Here is a 19542-nt window from a genome sequence, read left to right on the forward strand (position 1 = left end):
AAAATCCTGTTTCAGAATCTCAGACTGTTGTTTGTTAACATTGCTAGAGCTGGCATGGTTTACAAGCTGGTGGTTTGGACGCATGGCTGACCAGTTGTGTGGACTGATGGCTAAGACTCTTAGCATGCTTGTTAGCATGCTGTTGGCTAGCACGCAGCCTGGTGGTTGGGACGCGTGTGGCCAGAGTTATTTGCATTATTGTGTCCTTGATGTTCTTGATGTCCTGGAGAGGGATGCAGTATGTTGTGGTGAGACTGCTCGATTTCTGCTACTCCAGCTTCATATCTGTTATCTAAAAGAATGTTCTGTTCTGGTGATGGCTGCTTGCCACCGCTGTGCTGGTTTCTGCTGCGTTCCTGCCCCCGAACAAGAGTCCAGCCCTTATAACTGTTGTTGTTAACTGGATTGGGAGTTGAGGCTAAGATGAGTACATCCCAGCAACAATGCAGAGAGACGTCTCTTTCTTTGCCAGTCACCGGGACGGTTTTATCTGCAGTTTGCCTGGCAAGAATCGAGTCCAGATATTCTTCATCCTCCCTTATAGAATGTAAGGTATGGATTCTTTCCTGAAGTTGTTCAACCCTCTGAGATAGTTTGATACACTCAGAGCAAGTAAATGACGTGGAAGCGTGAGCCATAATCGAAACAATATCAAAAGCACTGGGCACACAAGGCTCAAATATCCAAATAATTAAAATTCTAAAATGCAAAATTGACACCCAAGAAGTTCTGGCAGGTATTTCACAGCTGGGAACAATATCAGCCACTGATACAAACAGTGCACAAAAACCACTCACTCACAAGGTTTAGGTGCAAAAAATAGCTCACTCGCAGTGTCGAACTGTCAGAATTTCAAAAATGCTAAATGATCCTTTATAGATTAATAATAATTTTTTAAAAGCTTACCAAGTATAGTAATGAGTAATGAATCCTTTTAGCTTGTAAATAATAACTTTTAACTTGTAAATATAACTCAAATAAATGAAATAACTGTACAGAACAAGGAGAGCTAGCAGAAAAGTGTCTGTGTGTGTGTGTGTGTGTGTGTGTGTGTGTGTGTGTGTGTGTGAGAGAGAGAGAGAGAGAGAGAGAGAGAGAGAGAGAGAGAGAGAGAGAGAGAGAGAGAGAGAAATGGGAATAAAGCCTGCATAGCCCATCAGTTGAGAGCCAATCCATCATTCAGCAGGAATGCTACAGTGGTTAAGGAAGAGAGAAAAGATTAGTATGAGAATTGAATGATAATGAACAGAAAGACACAGAAACAAATCAGATATAAAACATGAAAACTAGAAAACAAACTGAAAATATAAAGACCATGTAACAATGCTAGTTTTAGAAGAACTGGCAGAAAGCTTATGCATAGCATGTAAATGCATAGCATGTATTCCAAAGAATAATTCAGCAAAATGAAAGGCTGATTGCATGCACTAAATATTGTATACATGCAAATAACTACATCAAGCTGTTTAAGAGATACTTATATCAGTATTTAGTAGTCTTTAATTATGAACACAAAATTCAGCAAGGTATGCATGTTTTTATTGTGTTTAATTTTCTCCCCGATAACCTTAGCAAAAAAAAAAGAAAAGAAAAGCAGACTGGATTATAGGCAAGGCAGATTCATTATATAGCACCTTTCATACACACCAGTAATTCAAAGTCTTTTACACAGGGAAAAAAAATAAAGGTCATACACAAATCCTTCCTTGCAGAATTACTTTAATAATATTATTAATAAGAATTAAGTGCAATTATACAGTAGTTTTATAATAGTAATTTTAGAATTAATTTACAATTCATGATTATTGGCTGGATATATCTGATATCTTAGCAAAAAGCAGGAACGCATGCTGTTTTGACCTAAATAACAATATAAGAAAAAGGATAAGATGGACTGCTCTGGAAGCATAAGCTGCCTCACATGATATAAATAGGCTTACTTTATTACAGAACTCACAGGCATAATGGGGCAACTGTGTAGGTCAAGAAGGCAGAAAACAAAGGATTAATTCTGTTATTCCTGGGATCCTAAACATGGAGTCTGTCGTCAGGATGCTATCAAGGGGAGCAGGCAGGTGGCCCAGCCACCACTATTAAAAAAATACTATCCCCTCCAGAAGCCCTACCTCAGATACCTGACCCACATATGCATAATATCCTGCAAAAGAGACTTCTGTTTGATATATTCCATTAGGTAGTGTAATACCTCATGTCCATTTCAATCAATAAGGTATATTTTTACAATAGTTCATTTGAAAGAAAATAACAAATGCAAGTAGCCAGCTACCATCTCTGCAGCATCGGTTTCACACTCCAACCAGGGGTGATATCGTTTTCACTGACCTCATCTGACCACCCCTGTGAAACATTATGGGGGTGCCATAGCTCTGTTTGAGAGAAAAGGATTAAAATCCAGAATATTTTGGACTCAACTATGACACAAATATTGTCCTCAAAGATTTGACGCTCAGAGCGCAGGACCCCCAGTGCTTGCAGTACATTCAATTGATTCATCATAAATTACAACTGTCCAAACAAAAAAATCCAAAAATTGAAAAAAATTGAAAGACTCAGATGTCTAGATGGTCTGCTGCTCCTTTAATAGCTTGCGTTGTCAAACGTCACGCCCTGTAACGTGATTGCTTAGTTTTTCAGCTGGTTTTGGACAGGAAAAGAACGTCCCGTCTCTGTCGCATTACTGAACACGGGTAATTACAACCAGTTTTATAATGTACTGAGAGAGGGAGGGGCACAGAACATCCAGACCACCGCTGCCAGAATTGTCTGCTACCAAGTGTCACGTGAATTTGAACTGAAAATGGCGAACCAGCACCCAGATGTAGCGGAGCACCAGTGCACAGAAGTTTCCCAAAGTTTTGAATCTTCTGCAGAATTGGTGCGACCTCAGTTTCAGGACAATAATGGACATTTTGCCAGCAGTCCGGAGGAATCGTTTTCCCCAACCTCGGTTATTTACTTCAAAGAGGCCCTGAAATCCAGCAACATACAGTTTGAGAGAAAGAAAGGCTCGTGTGTTACAGCACAAGTACCAGCAGCAGTGCAATATGAATTCCGCATTGAAAGGAGCAAAACTAAGAGTGAGTATTTTACTCGGTTCCTTATAAATTGCGTTTGTGGTACATAAATCGGCTTGTGCACCGAGTGCTTTGTAACATTAACTAGCTAGTTGGCCAACTATTTCCACACAACTGGTCAGCAAGCTGCTGTCAGTGCAACGCTGGATTATGTTTCAATGTCAACAAGGCTGAGCTGGGAGGTGGCAGTAGCTAGCATGTCCTCTCTGGAGCTCTAATGGCTTCATCTTAACCAGAAAGTGAACGTTTGTAACGTAGTGTTTGGGTTTTGGAATAATACTCTTATTAATGCTGTTAATGCTGCTCTTGGTAATGTCCAGCCATACTTTCTTGTGGCGACGTTCCTAGCTAGCTAACGTGGTTCGCTTCATAATACCCGCCTGTCATCCAAATTTTTTCCAAGTATTAAAGTTTTGCAAAGTAGAAATAGGCGTAGAGGGTGGCTGACTACCCAACTATCTATATTTACTGCTATAATCGTCTCCTTGTAAAACTCGGTGAATAAAAAAGTATGAATGACATTTGACATTTTGTGAAGTTCCTTAGTGCCATGTAACTAAAAATTATTTTAGTCAGTAAAACCGAGGGAAACCTGAGGGACTCTTTTGAATATCCAGCTGTGCTTTCGATTCTCGTCTGTGAATGTACCAGTGAAATGCAGTGAAACCAGTGAAATGCAGTTGTTTACCGTGCATGTGTCACCAGTCGATGTCTCAGCAGCTCGGATATGTAAACACAATAGTACCTTCATCTCAGGTTGATCATGATAATGGTCTACAGAGCTGAATTTTTAAGACCCATTCCAAGTGAAATGCATGCCACGCGTTTGTATTAGGCTCACATTTCTTTGAGTAGGCTTCCAATAGCCTAGATGTATTTGATCAATCATATGCATTTTTGTGCCATGATTTGTGCAGGTACTGTCAGCAGTTTAATGGTTATTGAGACATGAATTGCAAAGAGCTGAGCGAAAATCTCTTGCTTAAGCTGTTGTTTATATTTCACTCACTTTTCTTTTGAAACTCTCAGCATTACCGTTCAGCATTATGTCAATAAATTCAAGACAAACTTACATTGCCTATAATTTTCTTTTAAACATTTTCAGTCAGGTCAGAATTTCCCAAATTAAACTATTAATACCATATTTTCTTATTTTCATATATATTTATTAATTTTATGTATATCATGTATACTTTTTTTTCTTTCCATGGCTTAAAACAACAAATTGACACTTGTGAAAGATTGTCTATTGATTGTCTAAAGTCTGATGGTGAGCAGTTTTCTGCCTGATACTGCTTTGGTCTTAGAATTCCTACACAAGTCAGATGAGTGTAAACAGGGTGATTTGTTTCCTACTAAGACAACACAAAATCATTTGTGAGCCTTTGGTTGTTTGGGTGATGCTTAAGAACCAGAAAGTTTTTTTTTTGTGTCATTGATCTGTTGATTTATTATAAATCATCCAGTATTTGTCATTTAGGATCTCTTTTAATGTTGTGTAATTATTCTTTTTTTGTTTGTTTGTTTGTTTTTTGTTTTTTTATGAGCACTGATTGGTCCTTTAAAAGAAAAAATACTGTCCTTATTTGACAGCCCTAAATATGTGTCCTGATTTGTTACCCACCAGTTTGGATCACTAGCTTGGTGCTGTGAATAGGTTCTTCTCACAACTTGATTAGTCTTGCCTGTGCCCTTTTCTCAGGCAGCCTCTCAGATCTAAGAGAAATAGATCACAGATGAGCGCACTCCTGCATCAGCCCGCCCCTGGGGAATTCATCTCTTTACGCTTGCACCATCTGCTCACGTGACTCCCACAATTCCTGCTCAGCATCACAGCGGCCATCTTGGTCAACACCCACTTGGTTGCAGTGAGCACAGCCAATTAGCCTTAGTAGGGGGCTGTGCAGAAAGAGAGAGACGGAGAAGGAGAGAAAGAGGTCCATTGGGATTGTTCCTCTGCCGCTGAGCCTCTCATAGCATCTCAATCCTCTGTCTGCGCTGAGAGCCAAACCAAAGGGCAGTGCAGCCTTTATCCGGATTTTCTCTACTCGCTTCGGGGTGGGGGGGGTGGGAGACGAGGGGGCAATCCCGCCCGCTCACGCTGGAGAAGAAAAGCCTCGCAGGCTGCAGCAGCCCCTGCCTCTGCCTTTCAGTGCTCCGTTCCTGCTCGGGCCCATTGTGTTGCTCGCACTCGTCTTGCCTCTTGCTTTCCACTGTGTTTGTGAGGACTACAATCAGGGCTGTGCTTCTCCACCCCCGACCTCACGCCCGCTCAATCGGCGTTCCGCCCGGCGTCTGGGCCGTCCACGAGGGCCATCACCTTCGCCGGCGGCGTTGTTGTCATCGTCGTCATCCTCGATCCCTCTTCTATCAGCTGAGTCACTATGGCCGATCTGACGCCCCAGAGCGAGGCCCCCACCCCCACCACGGACAAGATCACGCAGGCGGCTCGGGAGACCATCTACCTGTGCAACTTCCGTGTGTCGGTGGACGGCGAGTGGCTGTGCCTGCGCGAGCTCAACGACATCTCACTCACGCCCGACCCTGAGCCGGCACACGAAGGTAGGTGGGCCAGTGCCTCCCCTCCGCTGGCCCCCTGCCCCAGGCTCCCTGCTGGGGCTTCCTGCCAGCCTGGAAGTGCAGTTTTTAACGAGTTTTGAGAGAAGCACCCCACCCTCCTCCCCCTTAGATTTGGACCCATTTGAAAGATGACTTCTTGCCAGAGCAGGTGTAGGATGCTTGTTTATCGTTTAAGGCGTGTCAGCTGTAGAGCCTTGCGGAGGAAGATTAGTGTAATGCTGAGTTAAGAAGCTAAGTAAATACAAATTAGCATGCAGCTGAAGGATTTGATTAAACATTTTTTAGGAGAAATTTAATTATATATTTATTTATTTATTCCTGTTCATGTGATTCTTTATGTCATTAGCAACATTTTCCTGGTTCTGTTGACAGTTTTTTTTTTATACATCTTTAAATGACTTGTAAAATAGTTATCTTTTTTGTCAGCTTTTCTCTTGGTGTTTTTGTATCAAGACTGAGGACAGCATAATTTAGTATTGGTGGGCCATGCACTGTCTTTTTAATCGAATCCAGGGGAGATTATGGTCACATTGAACAAATTTCGCCTGGGCTCCCTATGTCTGTTGTGAACAATACTTTCTGTAGATGCACTGTGGAAGTCCCAGGGCTTTGTCATATTAGCAGTTGATTGCTCATGGTTCCTATTTATGTGTTGCCTTGTTGTTGTTAGTTATTTTTTGTTGGGGGATCCAGGCATAAGACAAATAAGATATTTAACTAGTTCACTCATTAGGAATAACAATTTTGTTCTGATTTGAGAATCACAATATGTAAATCAGACTGCAAGTGTATTGATCACTCTCACATAGCAATTTCACTGATTTACATCAGATCTTGTATGTTACTCAGTCTAGATTTGTATTCCTAGATGACCTATCAGGCATTATCTGAAAGCAATGAGGCCCAAGAATAAGAATAAAAAGGCAACAATGAATGTCTGGCAGGTATGATATCAGATATGTAGGGGGAAATCATATAATAAAATAATAATGTCCCATGCTGGAGCTCATACAAGTAATTTGTGATGCGTTCATTGTAGCAAGTGTGTCCCTGGAGAGTCAAGGTCTCCAGCTCTGTATTAGCATGAAACGATGAGAGTCTGACAGAGTAGTGCCGTCACCCTGGAGACGAGGCGGCGACTGCCACTCCGTGTGTTGTGTTGAGGCGTGAGCAATAGCCTTAGGGTAAATTACAGCTTTTGTTATCCTAGGCAACCCAGGACTGTTGCGGGAAACAAAGCTGCTTCCCATTTTAAGAGACTGAAGATGATTTTATTCTTTTGTGTTGAATTTGTTTATTTTACTGTATGTACTGCCATTTATTTTACATTTTCACAATCTTATGTTAAAAGTACATTAATCTTAACCAAGCTAGTTTTTTTTTATTTAAAAATATTTTTTTATTTTGCGCCTTCCAAGGTTATCGATGGAGATGCGTAATGCCATGAGAGAAGCCAGTTTAGTTTACACCTCAACCAGTGAACCTGTGTGCAGTCGCGGCCCATCCTGCTGTGTCCCCCGTCCTGCTGTGTCCCCATCCGGCTGTGTGCAGCTGTGGCCCGTCCTGCTGTGTCCCCCGTCCTGCTGTGTGCAGCTGTGGCCCATCCTGCTGTGTGCAGCCCGTGGCCCGTCCTGCTGTGTGCAGCTGTGGCCCATCCTGCTGTGTCCCCCGTCCTGCTGTGTGCAGCTGTGGCCCATCCGGCTGTGTGCAGCCCGTGGCCCGTCCTGCTGTGTGCAGCTGTGGCCCGTCCTGCTGTGTACAGCTGTGGCCCATCCTGCTGTGTGCCTGTCTGCTGTGTGCAGCTGTGGCCCATCCGGCTGTGTGCAGCCCGTGGCCCGTCCTGCTGTGTGCAGCTGTGGCCCGTCCTGCTGTGTGCAGCTGTGGCCCGTCCTGCTGTGTACAGCTGTGGCCCGAAGTGCCTGTCTGAATGTGCCTGACTCAGCAGTTCCTCACGGGACTCTTCTTACGCTTTGGCTCTACGCCAGAGCCACTCTGGGCTGGCGGCACCAGAACACTTCTAGTTTGTTGTTTGGTTTGTTGGCATTTATTTGAATTTGTTACATTTTTTGCAAAAGGACCATTACTACCAGTAGTGTGGAGAGTGCGTTAGAGAAATATTAGTAGTGACTTATGCAAAATATTTTTTTTTATAGTGATGAGAGTAATGAGTGAATTTGTGGTAGTTTAGCCTAAATAATTATGATTAAGGCTTTTACAATAATGATATGCTATAATAAAAACAGGAAATCAGGTGACATTGCCATTTGAACTGCAGTACTGCCCATATGAAGACGCCAGAGATGGCTGACAGTAATTTGTCTATAGGTCTGTCTCTCTCACTGTGTAAACTTAGTCTAATACACATTAAGCTACAGTATAATGCAACTGTTCCTCAATTCCACAACTTGCAGAACAGGAAACTTCATGTAACAGATACAGTATGTCATATAAAGTCATAATGGCATCACATGACCCTCATATTATTAGCCATGCTTCTCCAGTAAACAGATATTCCTGTCTACATAACCCTGAACCCATAATCCAGACATTTAGCTACACGCTTTAATAAAACAACACACACTTGCTTCAGAGAGCAGACTGTCATTGTGGGCAGTTTTCCCTTATGAAGTGAGCGGTAGGGTGCTTGTGGTACATATGTCCCCATCCATGTCCCTGGCTCTCAAAGCTACTGCCATTTTCTCATGATGATTCTGAAGCCATAAGACCACCACTATGGGGGGGATATACAAGCGTCTTCCGTTTGGATTACGACTGGTTTCATTTACCTGCTGTGGCTGGGCAAAAATTGACGAGCGTTTGGGCTCAGTGGGCTTTTGTCATATGTGCTAGTGGCTGATTTAAGATCAGCTGCTGGGGTGTAAACATTGCGGAGATTTTAGGCAATGCCAGAGGGAATTTATCTTACGAGACATGATACAAACATTGATAAACCGTTTAATGATATTAAAATATATAGTAAAATTAAACTCAGCATCATACATTTAAGAGAAACCTCCACAGTGCAAAGTTATGAAAAGCATTGCTTTTTGTGTACACTCATGATATGCATGAAACAATGAAACAATTTCTTTTTTTTGTTTGTTTTTGTTTTTCCTATTATTATTCCTTTCCATTGCTCTGTGCAAAGACTCATGGGAGGATTTGACTGAATTGGTGGAGCATATGCAAATGCTTGATGAGTTCAAAGGTGCGTATGGCAGCGTTGCTTTCCCCATTCTCACCCCAGGCACCATCCAAAGTGGCCGTCCAGCTCTGTCCCCATCATACAACAGCCACGGCTCCTCCGAACCGCACAGTACAGACACTCCAGAGGCTGATTTTCACCCACTGTGTCTCATGCTTGTTTTCTTGCTCACACACACCCTGTTTTTGGTTCTGGTATTTTGGACCTCGTGCTAAAAGTCTTAGTCATGGGTATCCAGCTTTCTAGTTTGCTAGGTACAGCAACATGGGCATAGCTGCCCAACTGGCTAGCTAGAAGAGCTGGTTTCCTTTTTGTCTTTGGTGTCTGCTCTTTTTGCCCTGATTGTTTGCCCCACCCCATCCTCTAGGGCTGATTTCTGCTGGCAACTGCATGTCCTTACAGGCATTTCACATTCGCTCCTCCTCTTTGTGTTTCTGCGCCTTCATTTAGTCTCTCAGGCCTGAGACGCCCAACTGGGATTTATGTATTTTGAATGAAAAGAAACCCTCATATCACCTCGTTTCACCCTTAGTGGTGCAGCAAATAGAAACAGGATGGAATAGGAGCAGATGTGCTGTTGGCACATTGCTGTCCACATATTATGCACAGCCCACTAATTCTGCAGCAGTGTTGCACCTGATCAGTATGTCTACACCTCACCCCCTTACTGCCAATAGAAACCAAGGTGAAGACAACCGAGTCCTTGGATGTCTTCTCTTGTTCCCAGACATTTTCAGTTTTAAACTGAGGAAATAAAATGTCGTGCTTAGAATCAGTATTGAATATAACAGCATTTTCCCTTTCACTCTCAGTGGTGAGCAATGACTTGTCTGCTACTGGAAGGATTTTCCCTCTCACACCACCACAAAAGCTAATGAGGGTTGTTTGTGCTGTGTATTGTGTAATTACTAGTAAATGTACGTCAGATGTAATTAACTGCCTTTTCCCCTTCATTTAGACATTGCAGACACCTTAAAAAAAATATTTAACATCTCCTTTCAGATATGTCATTTCAGCAGATTATTTCCACATAATCAGCACTTGGGGTACTGTGCTGTAGAGCTCAAGTAACCCATAATTTGAGGTTATGATGTTACATTTGTGTCTTAATAGACTACAGAAGTTGGTTATCACCCCTTTACTAGTGTGTATATAGTACCTTACTAGAGATCTTATATAAAATATTGTTTTATAACTTTGCTAATGGATCTACCAGCACAGTTATATCAGTTATTTCAGAACATTCTGGAATTGATATTTATGAACTGATGATGGATTAGACACGCTTAATGCAATGAGTACATCTTAATGCTGTGAAATATTTTCTTGAATATATGCATGATACAGCATAGCCTGAACAGCATCACTTGGCCTTAACATGTCAGACAGCTGTTTGTTTTCTGAGCTGTAGAGCTGTCTAATATCTACAATTATAAGGAAACTCCCATCTTTGATGACGTCAATGAAAAACCTGACTCACTTTGGCACTCATTTGGCAAGTGTGTATGGTCGTATATCCCACAATGCAGCTACTCATGCTCAAACATGGCAGTTATAGGATAAGATGTTTTATGATGGCTAGGGAACAGGAAATCTGTGCTCTGCATATATACAAATGCACTCTGCAATTGTAGAAATGTTAAAAATGGCCTATGATGTACAAATCCTATCATGATGGCCTATGATTTGTTTTTTACTTATCGGGTTGTCCTGTGATAAGCTACAAGCTTGTGGTAATTCATCAGTACCATATTTGTAAAAGAAATAGGATGTTATGGTTGTCAGAAGAGAACTATGGGTTATATGCCAAAACCTTGATGGTGTCACTTCGTGTAATATTGCATGGTCTTTCATGTGCCCTCAGATCCCAAGGACCCTATTGCCATCGAGAGGCTGAACCTCATGAACATGGCCAAGCTGAGCATCAAGGGCCTCATCGAGTCTGCCCTCAACCTGGGCCGCACACTGGACTCCGACTACGCCCCCCTACAGCAGTTTTTTGTGGTGATGGAGCACTGCCTGAAGCACGGACTCAAAAGTACATGCACACTGTTTCAGCTTCCTCTTTCAGCTTCGTCTGTCCGGTGTTCTCACATGGCGCCCCAATGTTTTGTGTATTAAAGGTAAGAAGACGTTCTTAGGTCAGAACAAATCCTTCTGGGGCCCTCTGGAGCTGGTGGAGAAGCTGACTCCAGAAGCTGGAGAGATCACAGCCAGTGTCAAAGACCTTCCAGGGCTCAAGTAAGAAGAGCCTTTCCTCTTGTCGTCACCGAGCACATCTTTCTCTCACATGTTCCCTGTGGTTTTGACTCCTAACTGTTTCCTCCTTTCAGAACTCCTTTAGGAAGAGGCAGAGCATGGTTACGACTGGCCCTGATGCAGAAGAAACTCTCAGACTACATGAAGACCATTATCAACAGAAAGGACCTTTTAAGGTGGCTACTCACCAGCAACTGACCCTTCTGCATTTTGGTTTTACTGAGCAGATGAAGGGCACTAAATCCTATGAGGGGCCCCCCTACTTCTACATTTACATTTATGGCATTTGGCAGACGCCCTTATCCAGAGCGACTTACATTTTTATCTCATTTTTATACAAGTGAGCAATTGAGGGTTAAGGGCCTTGCTCAGGGGCAGAGGTCTGCGCGGGACTGCTTTTTTAATCCCGCTCCCGCCAATAAATCGCTTGTTTTAATCCCGCTCCCGCCCGCACTTGCATATTTTAGTACCGCTCCCGCCCGCACGGGCCAATAAATCGCTTGTTTTAATCCCGCTCCCGCCCGCACGGGCCAAAAAATCGTTTGTTTTAATCCCGCACCCGCCCGCCACATACATGTTTCTGTCGCCCACGGCCGCAATCTTAATATGAATTGAATTAATTAGATTTAGTACTTGAAATTTTCTTATGTATTTATTAAAACGGCAATATATTGATGGATCGCGCTGTCCCATTTTTTACCACAGTCCAAACACATGTCAGGTGTACACCAACACTTTCTGACATCTATCACAACAAGCAAATGGTAGACGATTTCCATCTGCATTAATTACAATGGAATATGACTTCCATACATCAGACTTTCCTGTAGTTGGCTTAATTGTGGTGTATTCGCCTGTTTTAATTGAATTTTCCACAGCTGAAACTGGTTGACCATCTACAGTCTCTGCCATTTCGGTATCAAAATGACAAAATGACGCACACTTCATGTTCACGTGATCAGTTGCTTAGCCAATATTTTTAATTAGTTTATTGCTTACTTACTGAATGATTTGTTATCGTCCTGTTCCTTATGCATGGAAATCATTGCGTTGTTATTATTATAATTTTCTAGACTATTAAGTTGCGGGATTTTTCTACATGTACATGTGGTCCCGCTCCCGCATCACCTGGACTAATTAAACTCCCGCTCCCGCCAATAACAATTAAATTCTGTCCCGCGCCGCAAGATATTCTGTCGGGTCCCGCGGGATTACCGCGGGAGTGCAGACCTCTACTCAGGGGCACCTCAGTCATGGCCTCAGGTCCGGGAATCGAACCCACGACCCTCCAGTCACAAGACCAGTTCCCTAACCACCAGGCCATGACTGCTTCTAGACTGTGCTTAGTTTTTGGTCTTCTCTCCTTCAGTGAGTTCTATGAGCCCAATGCTTTGATGATGGAAGAAGAGGGAGCCGTAATCGCTGGATTGTTGGTGGGACTCAATGTCATTGATGCAAATTTGTGCATGAAGGGAGAAGACCTTGATTCACAGGTACTTTATTTACAGATTAGTAAATTGAATGTATATAATCTATATCATTTAATTATCAATCAGATTCATCTTGGATTGTGTGGTTAATTTGATCATTTTGTTAATATGACACATTTCTGTAGGTTGGGGTGATAGACTTTTCCATGTATCTTAAAGATGGAGGTCACAGCAGCAAGAGCACAGAGGGGTAATCTTGAGTTGACCTTCCACCACATATCACCTGCACTACGACCATTGTTCATCAAATTACCAGTATTTCATAAGTTCGTTTTTCTAAATTTGTTTCTGTTGTTTCAGTGATGGCCAGATCACTGCTATCCTTGACCAGAAGAATTATGTCGAAGAACTCAACAGACATTTAAGGTGCAGTCACTTCTCCAGATGTCTTTCTGGTTTGTGGAGCGTGTTCCTAATTTCTGGCTTACTTGGAGAACAAAGTGACTCAGGTCATACCTTCTTTCCCTTTCACAGTGCGTCTGTGAATAACCTACAAGCCAAAGTGGATGCTCTAGAAAAGTCTAACACAAAACTAACGGAGGAGGTGCGTCTTTCTAAATCTAAATTTAAAAGCCAATATCTGGACTTTAAACTGTGATGGCAAGTAACAAATAAGACCAGTTAAATTTTCACTAGTCTAACTGTCCATGTATGTTCCCTTGACATTGTCTCTTTGAAGATTTTATGAATTCAAGAGGTAAATGTGTGTGAAAGGTCGTCGCCACCATTAACTGCATCTGTTCACTGATATCACAGCTTGCAGTTGCAAACAACAGAATCATCACTTTGCAAGAGGATGTGGAGAGGGTGAAAGAAGAAAGCTCTTACCTTGTGGAGTCCAGTCGCAAGGTACACAAGAATGACTGGCTGTCCAGTACGTGTGACTTACTTGCATCTCCAGTGTGCATGTGCCAGAGAGCGTGTCTGCACACCAGTGCAAAATCTGCTTACAACCAAAACGTGTTATTTCCAAGGATCGTAAACGTGACAATTGTTGTAACTGATGTAGTTGCAAGAGTGATGTGGGACGTTTGTGTATTTGTTGAAGGCACCGAGGCCAGAAGGAACTGCGGACGGTCAAGTACTTGGAGAGACTCGAAAGCAGCTGAAAGAGGAGACTCAGCTCCGGCTGGTCAGTTAGGTCTTCAACGTGTACATGTGTCTGTGTGCAGTGTGGGGTCTGGAAAAATGTAACATGTTTTCATTCAGCCAATTTTCAGAGTTGCTTTTTGGTTGATAGAAATTTTTGTCTCAAAAGATTTTGAGACAAGAAAATTGCACTTTCATTAGACAGCTTTGGATTCACTCAGCTGCCTTATTTGTAGGATGTCGAGAAGGAGCTGGAAGTGCAGATAGGCATGAGGCAGGAGATGGAGCTGTCCATGAAGATGCTGGAGAAGGACATTTGTGAGAAGCACGATGCGCTGGTAGAACTCCGCCAGCAGCTAGACGACATGCGCAGACTCAACCACGAGCTCTCCCACAAGTCACAGGTACCAGTCTGTACTGGATCTAGGTTGGTTATAACTGTGTGTTCAACCAGTATATGTTGCCTATATGTGTATACACTCCCTGTGTAGATCCATGTCATTGCATAGACCGATAAACCGGATAAACTAAATAGATTTTGTGCATTCAGTGATGTGTGTGTGCGTGTGTGTGCGCACGTGCATGCTACCTACAGAGCTCAGAGGCCAGTGTGAAACAGAAGAATGAGATTGTTAGTCGCTTGGAAGAGAAAACGAACCAGATGGCAGCCACTATCAAACAGCTGGAGAACAGGTAGTTGATTGCTTGCTGAACACTCCCATACAAAGATTTCTTGGACGAACACACATTGATGCATTCTGTATTGGACATTTTGATTAGGTTAGCTCTCAAACTGTATTTGAATAAATTTCATTTTCATTTTTTCAATTACATTTTTATTTTCAATAAATTTCATTTCATTAATGACCCTGTTTGTATTCCCGGTTTGGCCTCAACACATTAATGAACCATAAATCTTCTCTTTCCTTTCTCTAAGCACTAAGCTCTGGACTAGCCTATGTTCTTTCTCTGGACAGGTGTGATGGTGTTGTGGAATAACTCCTCTCTCCCTCCTGTCTCCTACTTTACTCATGTCCATTCATTTTGCATTCCCTCCCTCCCTTCCTCATTTCTCTGCTCCTCCCCCATTGCGCTGGCCAGTGAGAAAGATGTAGTTAAACAGGCACGAACCTTGAACATGGCCGCGGGAAAACTGCTGCAAAACCAACAATAGGTCACTCACTGATGCTCTATAGCAGCTCTGTCAACACAGACCCTAAATCCTAAATTTGTCTTTGCATATTCTAGAAACAACTAGGGTTCTGTTGGGTTCAAGATCCATCACAGCTCCTTTCTCATATGGGATGCCATCTTTTGTTTGTTTGTTTGCCTCTACTTTGATAGCGTACCCTAACCCAGCTCTTCTAGTCTCCCTGTCCTTGTTTTTCCAGATACAAAGCGCAGCATTTTCAGACCATGTGAATGGCTAGTGAGCTGCTTAGAACTGATAAAAACTGTCACTGTTTTTTGTATTGGCTTTGAAAAATTCTTGGGTGAGCAGTTTGAAAGCATTGGCAATAAAGCAATGCATCTCTCTTGTATCTGCAGTATATTTCCATGCTGTATAAAAGACTGAATGGTAGGATATTATAAAATATTGTTGTTAACAAAATGAAACCTCTGGCTATGGACTGCCTAACTTAGTAAAACATACAGCAAAATTAAAAACCATACAACTGAATCTGGTTAAACAAAAATGTACAATCCAAAATTTGCAGTAGGAAAGTATGAAATTAATTTTCATCTTTATTTGGTAAATGTTAAGTTTAAAAGCTCACAATATTGCGGTTTTATAATACATCCCAAGTGAAATGGACATTAAAAAAGCAACCAGTTAACCAGGTTCAAGAATATCTGATGATATTCATTCTGCTGAACATTAAATCCTCTCCCATGTTAATGGCAAAAAACGTGATCAACTCTGAATTGCATACATATACTCTGGTTTTAGGTTCTGGTTTTAGTTTGCTATTTTGTGTATGACCATGTGCCTGAATTACATAAAGCAGCATTTAACCGGATTAAAGTCTGACTGAATCCAAATGTGATGCTCGAGGTGGTAGCATATGCCAAATGCGAAAGGCTGCAATGTTGTGTAAGCCTGGTCATAACTTCCACGGATGAGCTTGTCCTCTGTTGCAATGGAATGATGAAACGTGTATGTGGACTTTAACAATAGATGTAAACTGTAGTACCGTAGCATAATAAAACACAACTCAAACACTTGGACGTCCTTGCTTTCTTTAGCGCCTTCATTGGCCATGTTCACCCCTGTGACACCTCAGCTTTATTTTCCCCCTCCCCCTCTCACTACTCCTTTCCCTCAGTCTGGTCTTCTCCCAGTTCCTCGCTGTGGTTTTACATTTATTGCACTTCTCCCTGCCATGGCTTTTTAGTTTTCATTTTTTTACCTCATTGAGTTCATCTGGCCCAACTCCAGATGTAAACAGGTGGAGCGCCAGAGGGACCTGGCTGAGCAGGCCACCAGGCTCTTCAAGCAGGAGTTTGGGGACAAGATCGAGAGTCTGCAGCAGGAGGTGGAGCTGTTGCAGAAGCAGAGGTATGCACTGCTCATACACCGACACATCACTGGCTTTTATTCTCACTGTGCTAGCTAGCTCATTATCTTCTTGCCAGGATGACGACATCCCTTACATTGGTGACCCTACAGTATGGGTCCTGCACTTTCGCCACATTCTTCTAAGTCACAGTTTTAAATAGTCTGTGTTGTTTGTGTTTTTTGTTTGTTTGGGGGTTTTGGGGGGGGGGGGGGGGTGTACAGGAATGGCTTGGATCAGGAGCTGAAAAGGGAGCGTGAGAAACGAGGAGGCCAGCACTCCGAAGCTCCACTGGGGAAAACCCCTTCACCACCGCCAAAAGACGCGAGGCAGCATGCCGAGGACATCCGAAAGGGTCCGCACGCCGAGGACATCCGAAAGGGTCCGCACACCGAGGACATCCGAAAGGTGTCCACCCCATCACGCTTCCTCTTCAGAACTGAACTACATGATGCTTCGGCACCCTGAGCTATTAGATGGCATTGTGGGTGATGTATTACTTGGTTCAGCAATTTATTACATTTTTTGTGCAGGAGCTGGAGGCAGTGATAAAAGAGAGAGATGCACTCCAAAATGCACTGGAAGAGAAAAGTCTCAGCTCAAGTTTGTAGGTCATACCGTCTTTGCAGTTACTTAGACACAAACTAATAAATACAATCATTTTAAAAAAAGCTTATTCACAAGGTTATTAAAACACTGTTTATCTGTATTTGATTCCTAGGTCACTTTCTCATGAAGATGAACAGGTATATTGCATTTCATTTTTAGCACCTATCAAAAACAAAGTAACTAAATATTATGCCAGTGTAGTATTAGCCAGTTTGTCTAATTAACCTCTACCATCTTAAAAAATTAATCTGCATTCCAGCTCAGTAACAATATAGCATACTGGCCAGCCCTGTCATAATGTTCATTATTATCTGTTTTAAAAGGGTCAGTCTTTTTATGAAGACCCAGAGCCTTCCATCTGCCTAATGTGCAAATGTGAGGAATCCCTAACCAGGCCTAAGGTATTCATCTGTACACAGCTCAGGACAAGGATGAAGGGAGAGGGTTTCATTTTGATTTATTGATACTTTTATTTTTTTATGGTTTTTTTTTTTTGTTTAATTTATCCAGGAACAGTTAAGAGGGTGCACATTATATGTGCTTGCGATATATTATATGGACAATTATGCATTAGCTGATACTAATATTAGTATCCGCTACAAGAAGGTGCTAAATATGGTCATATCAGCCTGATAATATTATTACAGCTGTAGAGTCTTTTGTTTTTTTTAACAAGCAGTGCCATTTAACTTCAACTGTAAAACCCATTCCAAAAAGAATTCACTTAGTGATATGGATCTTGTCCCAGTTACCAACACTGAACGGTCACTGACGAGAAGCCTTTTCCGTTTCAGCGGGAGTGCAAGAACTGCGGTGGCATGTTCTGTGAAAGCTGCGTGACCAACGAACTGCCGCTCCCCTCCTCCATCGACCTGCAGCAGGTGTGCGAGGGCTGCCACGCCCTCCTCCTGCAGCAGTACGCCTCCAGCCCTTCCTGAACATCTGATCCTGACCGTGGCATCAGGATAGTGCCAAACGAAGGACCTAACTTGCATCTCACACTTTGAATGTTTGCACCAAATACACAAGTAGCTTTTTATTTGATTTTTTTGTTTGTTTGTATTTGCTCACTGAAAAGGGATAGTTTTACATGCAATTTGTGTGACTTGAGTCATATTTTCTTTGAATTCAGTTAAAAGACTTAATTCTGTCCACCAAGTGGACTTAAGCTGTTCTTGAGGTGTGCACAAAATTGTTGTGCATGTGTCATGTGATTCTCTTTAAAGATTATGCTTTAGTAGACACCAAGACAAATGCATCTCTAGTCTGCTCTCCAGGGCAAAATATATTTAATTCTACAAATTATTTTTACCATGTTTTAGACAGAATAAACAATTTTAGCATTATATCTTTACAGCTTGAGCTGCCTTATGTTTTTTGTCTGGGGAACATGATCATAGCTTACGTTTTATTGAGCCAAAGCAATGGTGTTTACATGAGGTTTTTCTTTAAGCGCTTTTGTTATTACAACTTACTTTTAAAGTAAGCATGTTTAACTGAATGACCTCCACATAATTATCAAGCTTCCGGGGCTGTGCAAAGTTATGCTGATCTGTCATGCTGAAAAAATGGAAATATTTAACATACTGCAGAATGTTCATGTATTCCTCTTTGTTCTAATAGCTTATCAATAAAAATATATGACTTAAAAGATGTCGCCATTGATGATGTGCCTAACCAAAGTTTAGTCAGTGGGAGAAACTAGTCCTAAGATTTTTTTTTTTATCACCAGGCTTCATAAATATGATCTCCATATGTGCAAGAGACTGAAACGTTAACATATGTGCATGCCTTCACATGTCCCTTGTGAATCCCTTGAGTAATTCTCATGAAATTTGACAGGACCATACAGGTAGTGTTTCATAAGTAGGGGGCAATTTAACAAATATGCATTTTGAAACCAAGAATTCCCTTTTAATTACATTTTAACAGTGCAATATTCTGTGTGGCACTCTTACACAACTTGATTATTCACAGCTTTGTTTCAAACCTTAATTGGACTTTTCAATTTTTTTGGATTTTCATTAAATTGTTTCAATGAGGATCTAGAAACGATCAGAACTTCCAATATCAATTACCAAAATAGTTTGACTTACATTTTCACAGGAGACAGAATCTCAAAATGATCATAAACGTTAGCATGTGTACACTTCCTGCTTCCTTGCTGTTTGGACACTTCTGAGCTTAGCTCTTCTTTATCTACATTTTATATATTATTTTATTGCCTTACACTAAATGACCTGTACATGCTATTCAAGCCTTCTTTGTTTTTTGATTCAACAGTACAGCTGCAGTCAGCAACTGTGTAATTCCCATGAAATGTGAATGTCAAGTTTCAATGGACCCCTTAAAGCCTGACTATTTTGGTGCATTTTCCCCCAGTAGTGGGTACTATACCAAAGTATTTGAAAACTGAGAAATGGGTTAATCCCATTGTATTTAAATTGTGGACAGCCTCTGTGCAATACATGGACGCATTCACAAATAAGTACTTTATAAGCATTATAAGCATTTTACTGAAAGAATTAAATTGGTTTGCCAAGTGTATCTCTTAAACTCGTCATTGGTCTCTGTCATAAAACTGCTTCTTTGTAAATGATCACAAATATGTTGACATTTTAACTGCCCAGCACTATGGGTGCCACAAATCAGTCTCT

General features: G+C 41.8%; 1 protein-coding gene across 11 annotated transcripts; it reads left to right on the forward strand.

Annotated features, from left to right (window-relative positions):
* The first annotated feature begins 2643 nt into the window (after nt 1-2643).
* Nucleotides 2644-19432, forward strand: rufy3 (RUN and FYVE domain containing 3). 11 transcript variants are annotated; one of them, XM_077000834.1, is made up of 18 exons: nt 2644-3098; nt 10745-10918; nt 11004-11121; nt 11214-11315; nt 12509-12632; nt 12755-12819; nt 12930-12995; nt 13104-13173; nt 13386-13478; nt 13678-13761; nt 13955-14122; nt 14314-14411; nt 16159-16278; nt 16501-16655; nt 16808-16883; nt 16998-17022; nt 17209-17286; nt 17680-19432. In XM_077000834.1, exons 1-18 carry the CDS (start codon nt 2819-2821, stop codon nt 17821-17823), a joined length of 2040 nt encoding a protein of 679 aa, XP_076856949.1. In that variant the 5' UTR covers nt 2644-2818; the 3' UTR covers nt 17824-19432. The 11 variants fall into 11 exon arrangements, with proteins under 11 accessions (XP_076856949.1, XP_076856952.1, XP_076856948.1 ...); XM_077000833.1 differs by having other exon boundaries at nt 2645-3098; nt 16501-16684; nt 16810-16883; XM_077000836.1 differs by lacking the exon at nt 2644-3098 and adding an exon at nt 4893-5657 and having other exon boundaries at nt 16501-16684; nt 16810-16883.
* The last annotated feature ends 110 nt before the right edge of the window (nt 19433-19542 follow it).

The sequence above is a fragment of the Brachyhypopomus gauderio genome, chromosome 3, assembly GCF_052324685.1.
Source record: "Brachyhypopomus gauderio isolate BG-103 chromosome 3, BGAUD_0.2, whole genome shotgun sequence".
Taxonomy (NCBI): Eukaryota; Metazoa; Chordata; class Actinopteri; order Gymnotiformes; family Hypopomidae; genus Brachyhypopomus; species Brachyhypopomus gauderio.

Coding starts and splice junctions, on each gene's coding strand:
- rufy3 (XM_077000833.1), top strand. CDS start 2,819: ATGGCGAACCAGCACCCAGATGTAGCGGAGCACCAGTGCACAGAAGTT. Junction 11,122..11,213: donor AAAGACCTTCCAGGGCTCAA/GTAAGAAGAGCC, acceptor TCCTCCTTTCAG/AACTCCTTTAGGAAGAGGCA. Junction 16,884..16,997: donor AAAAGTCTCAGCTCAAGTTT/GTAGGTCATACC, acceptor TTTGATTCCTAG/GTCACTTTCTCATGAAGATG.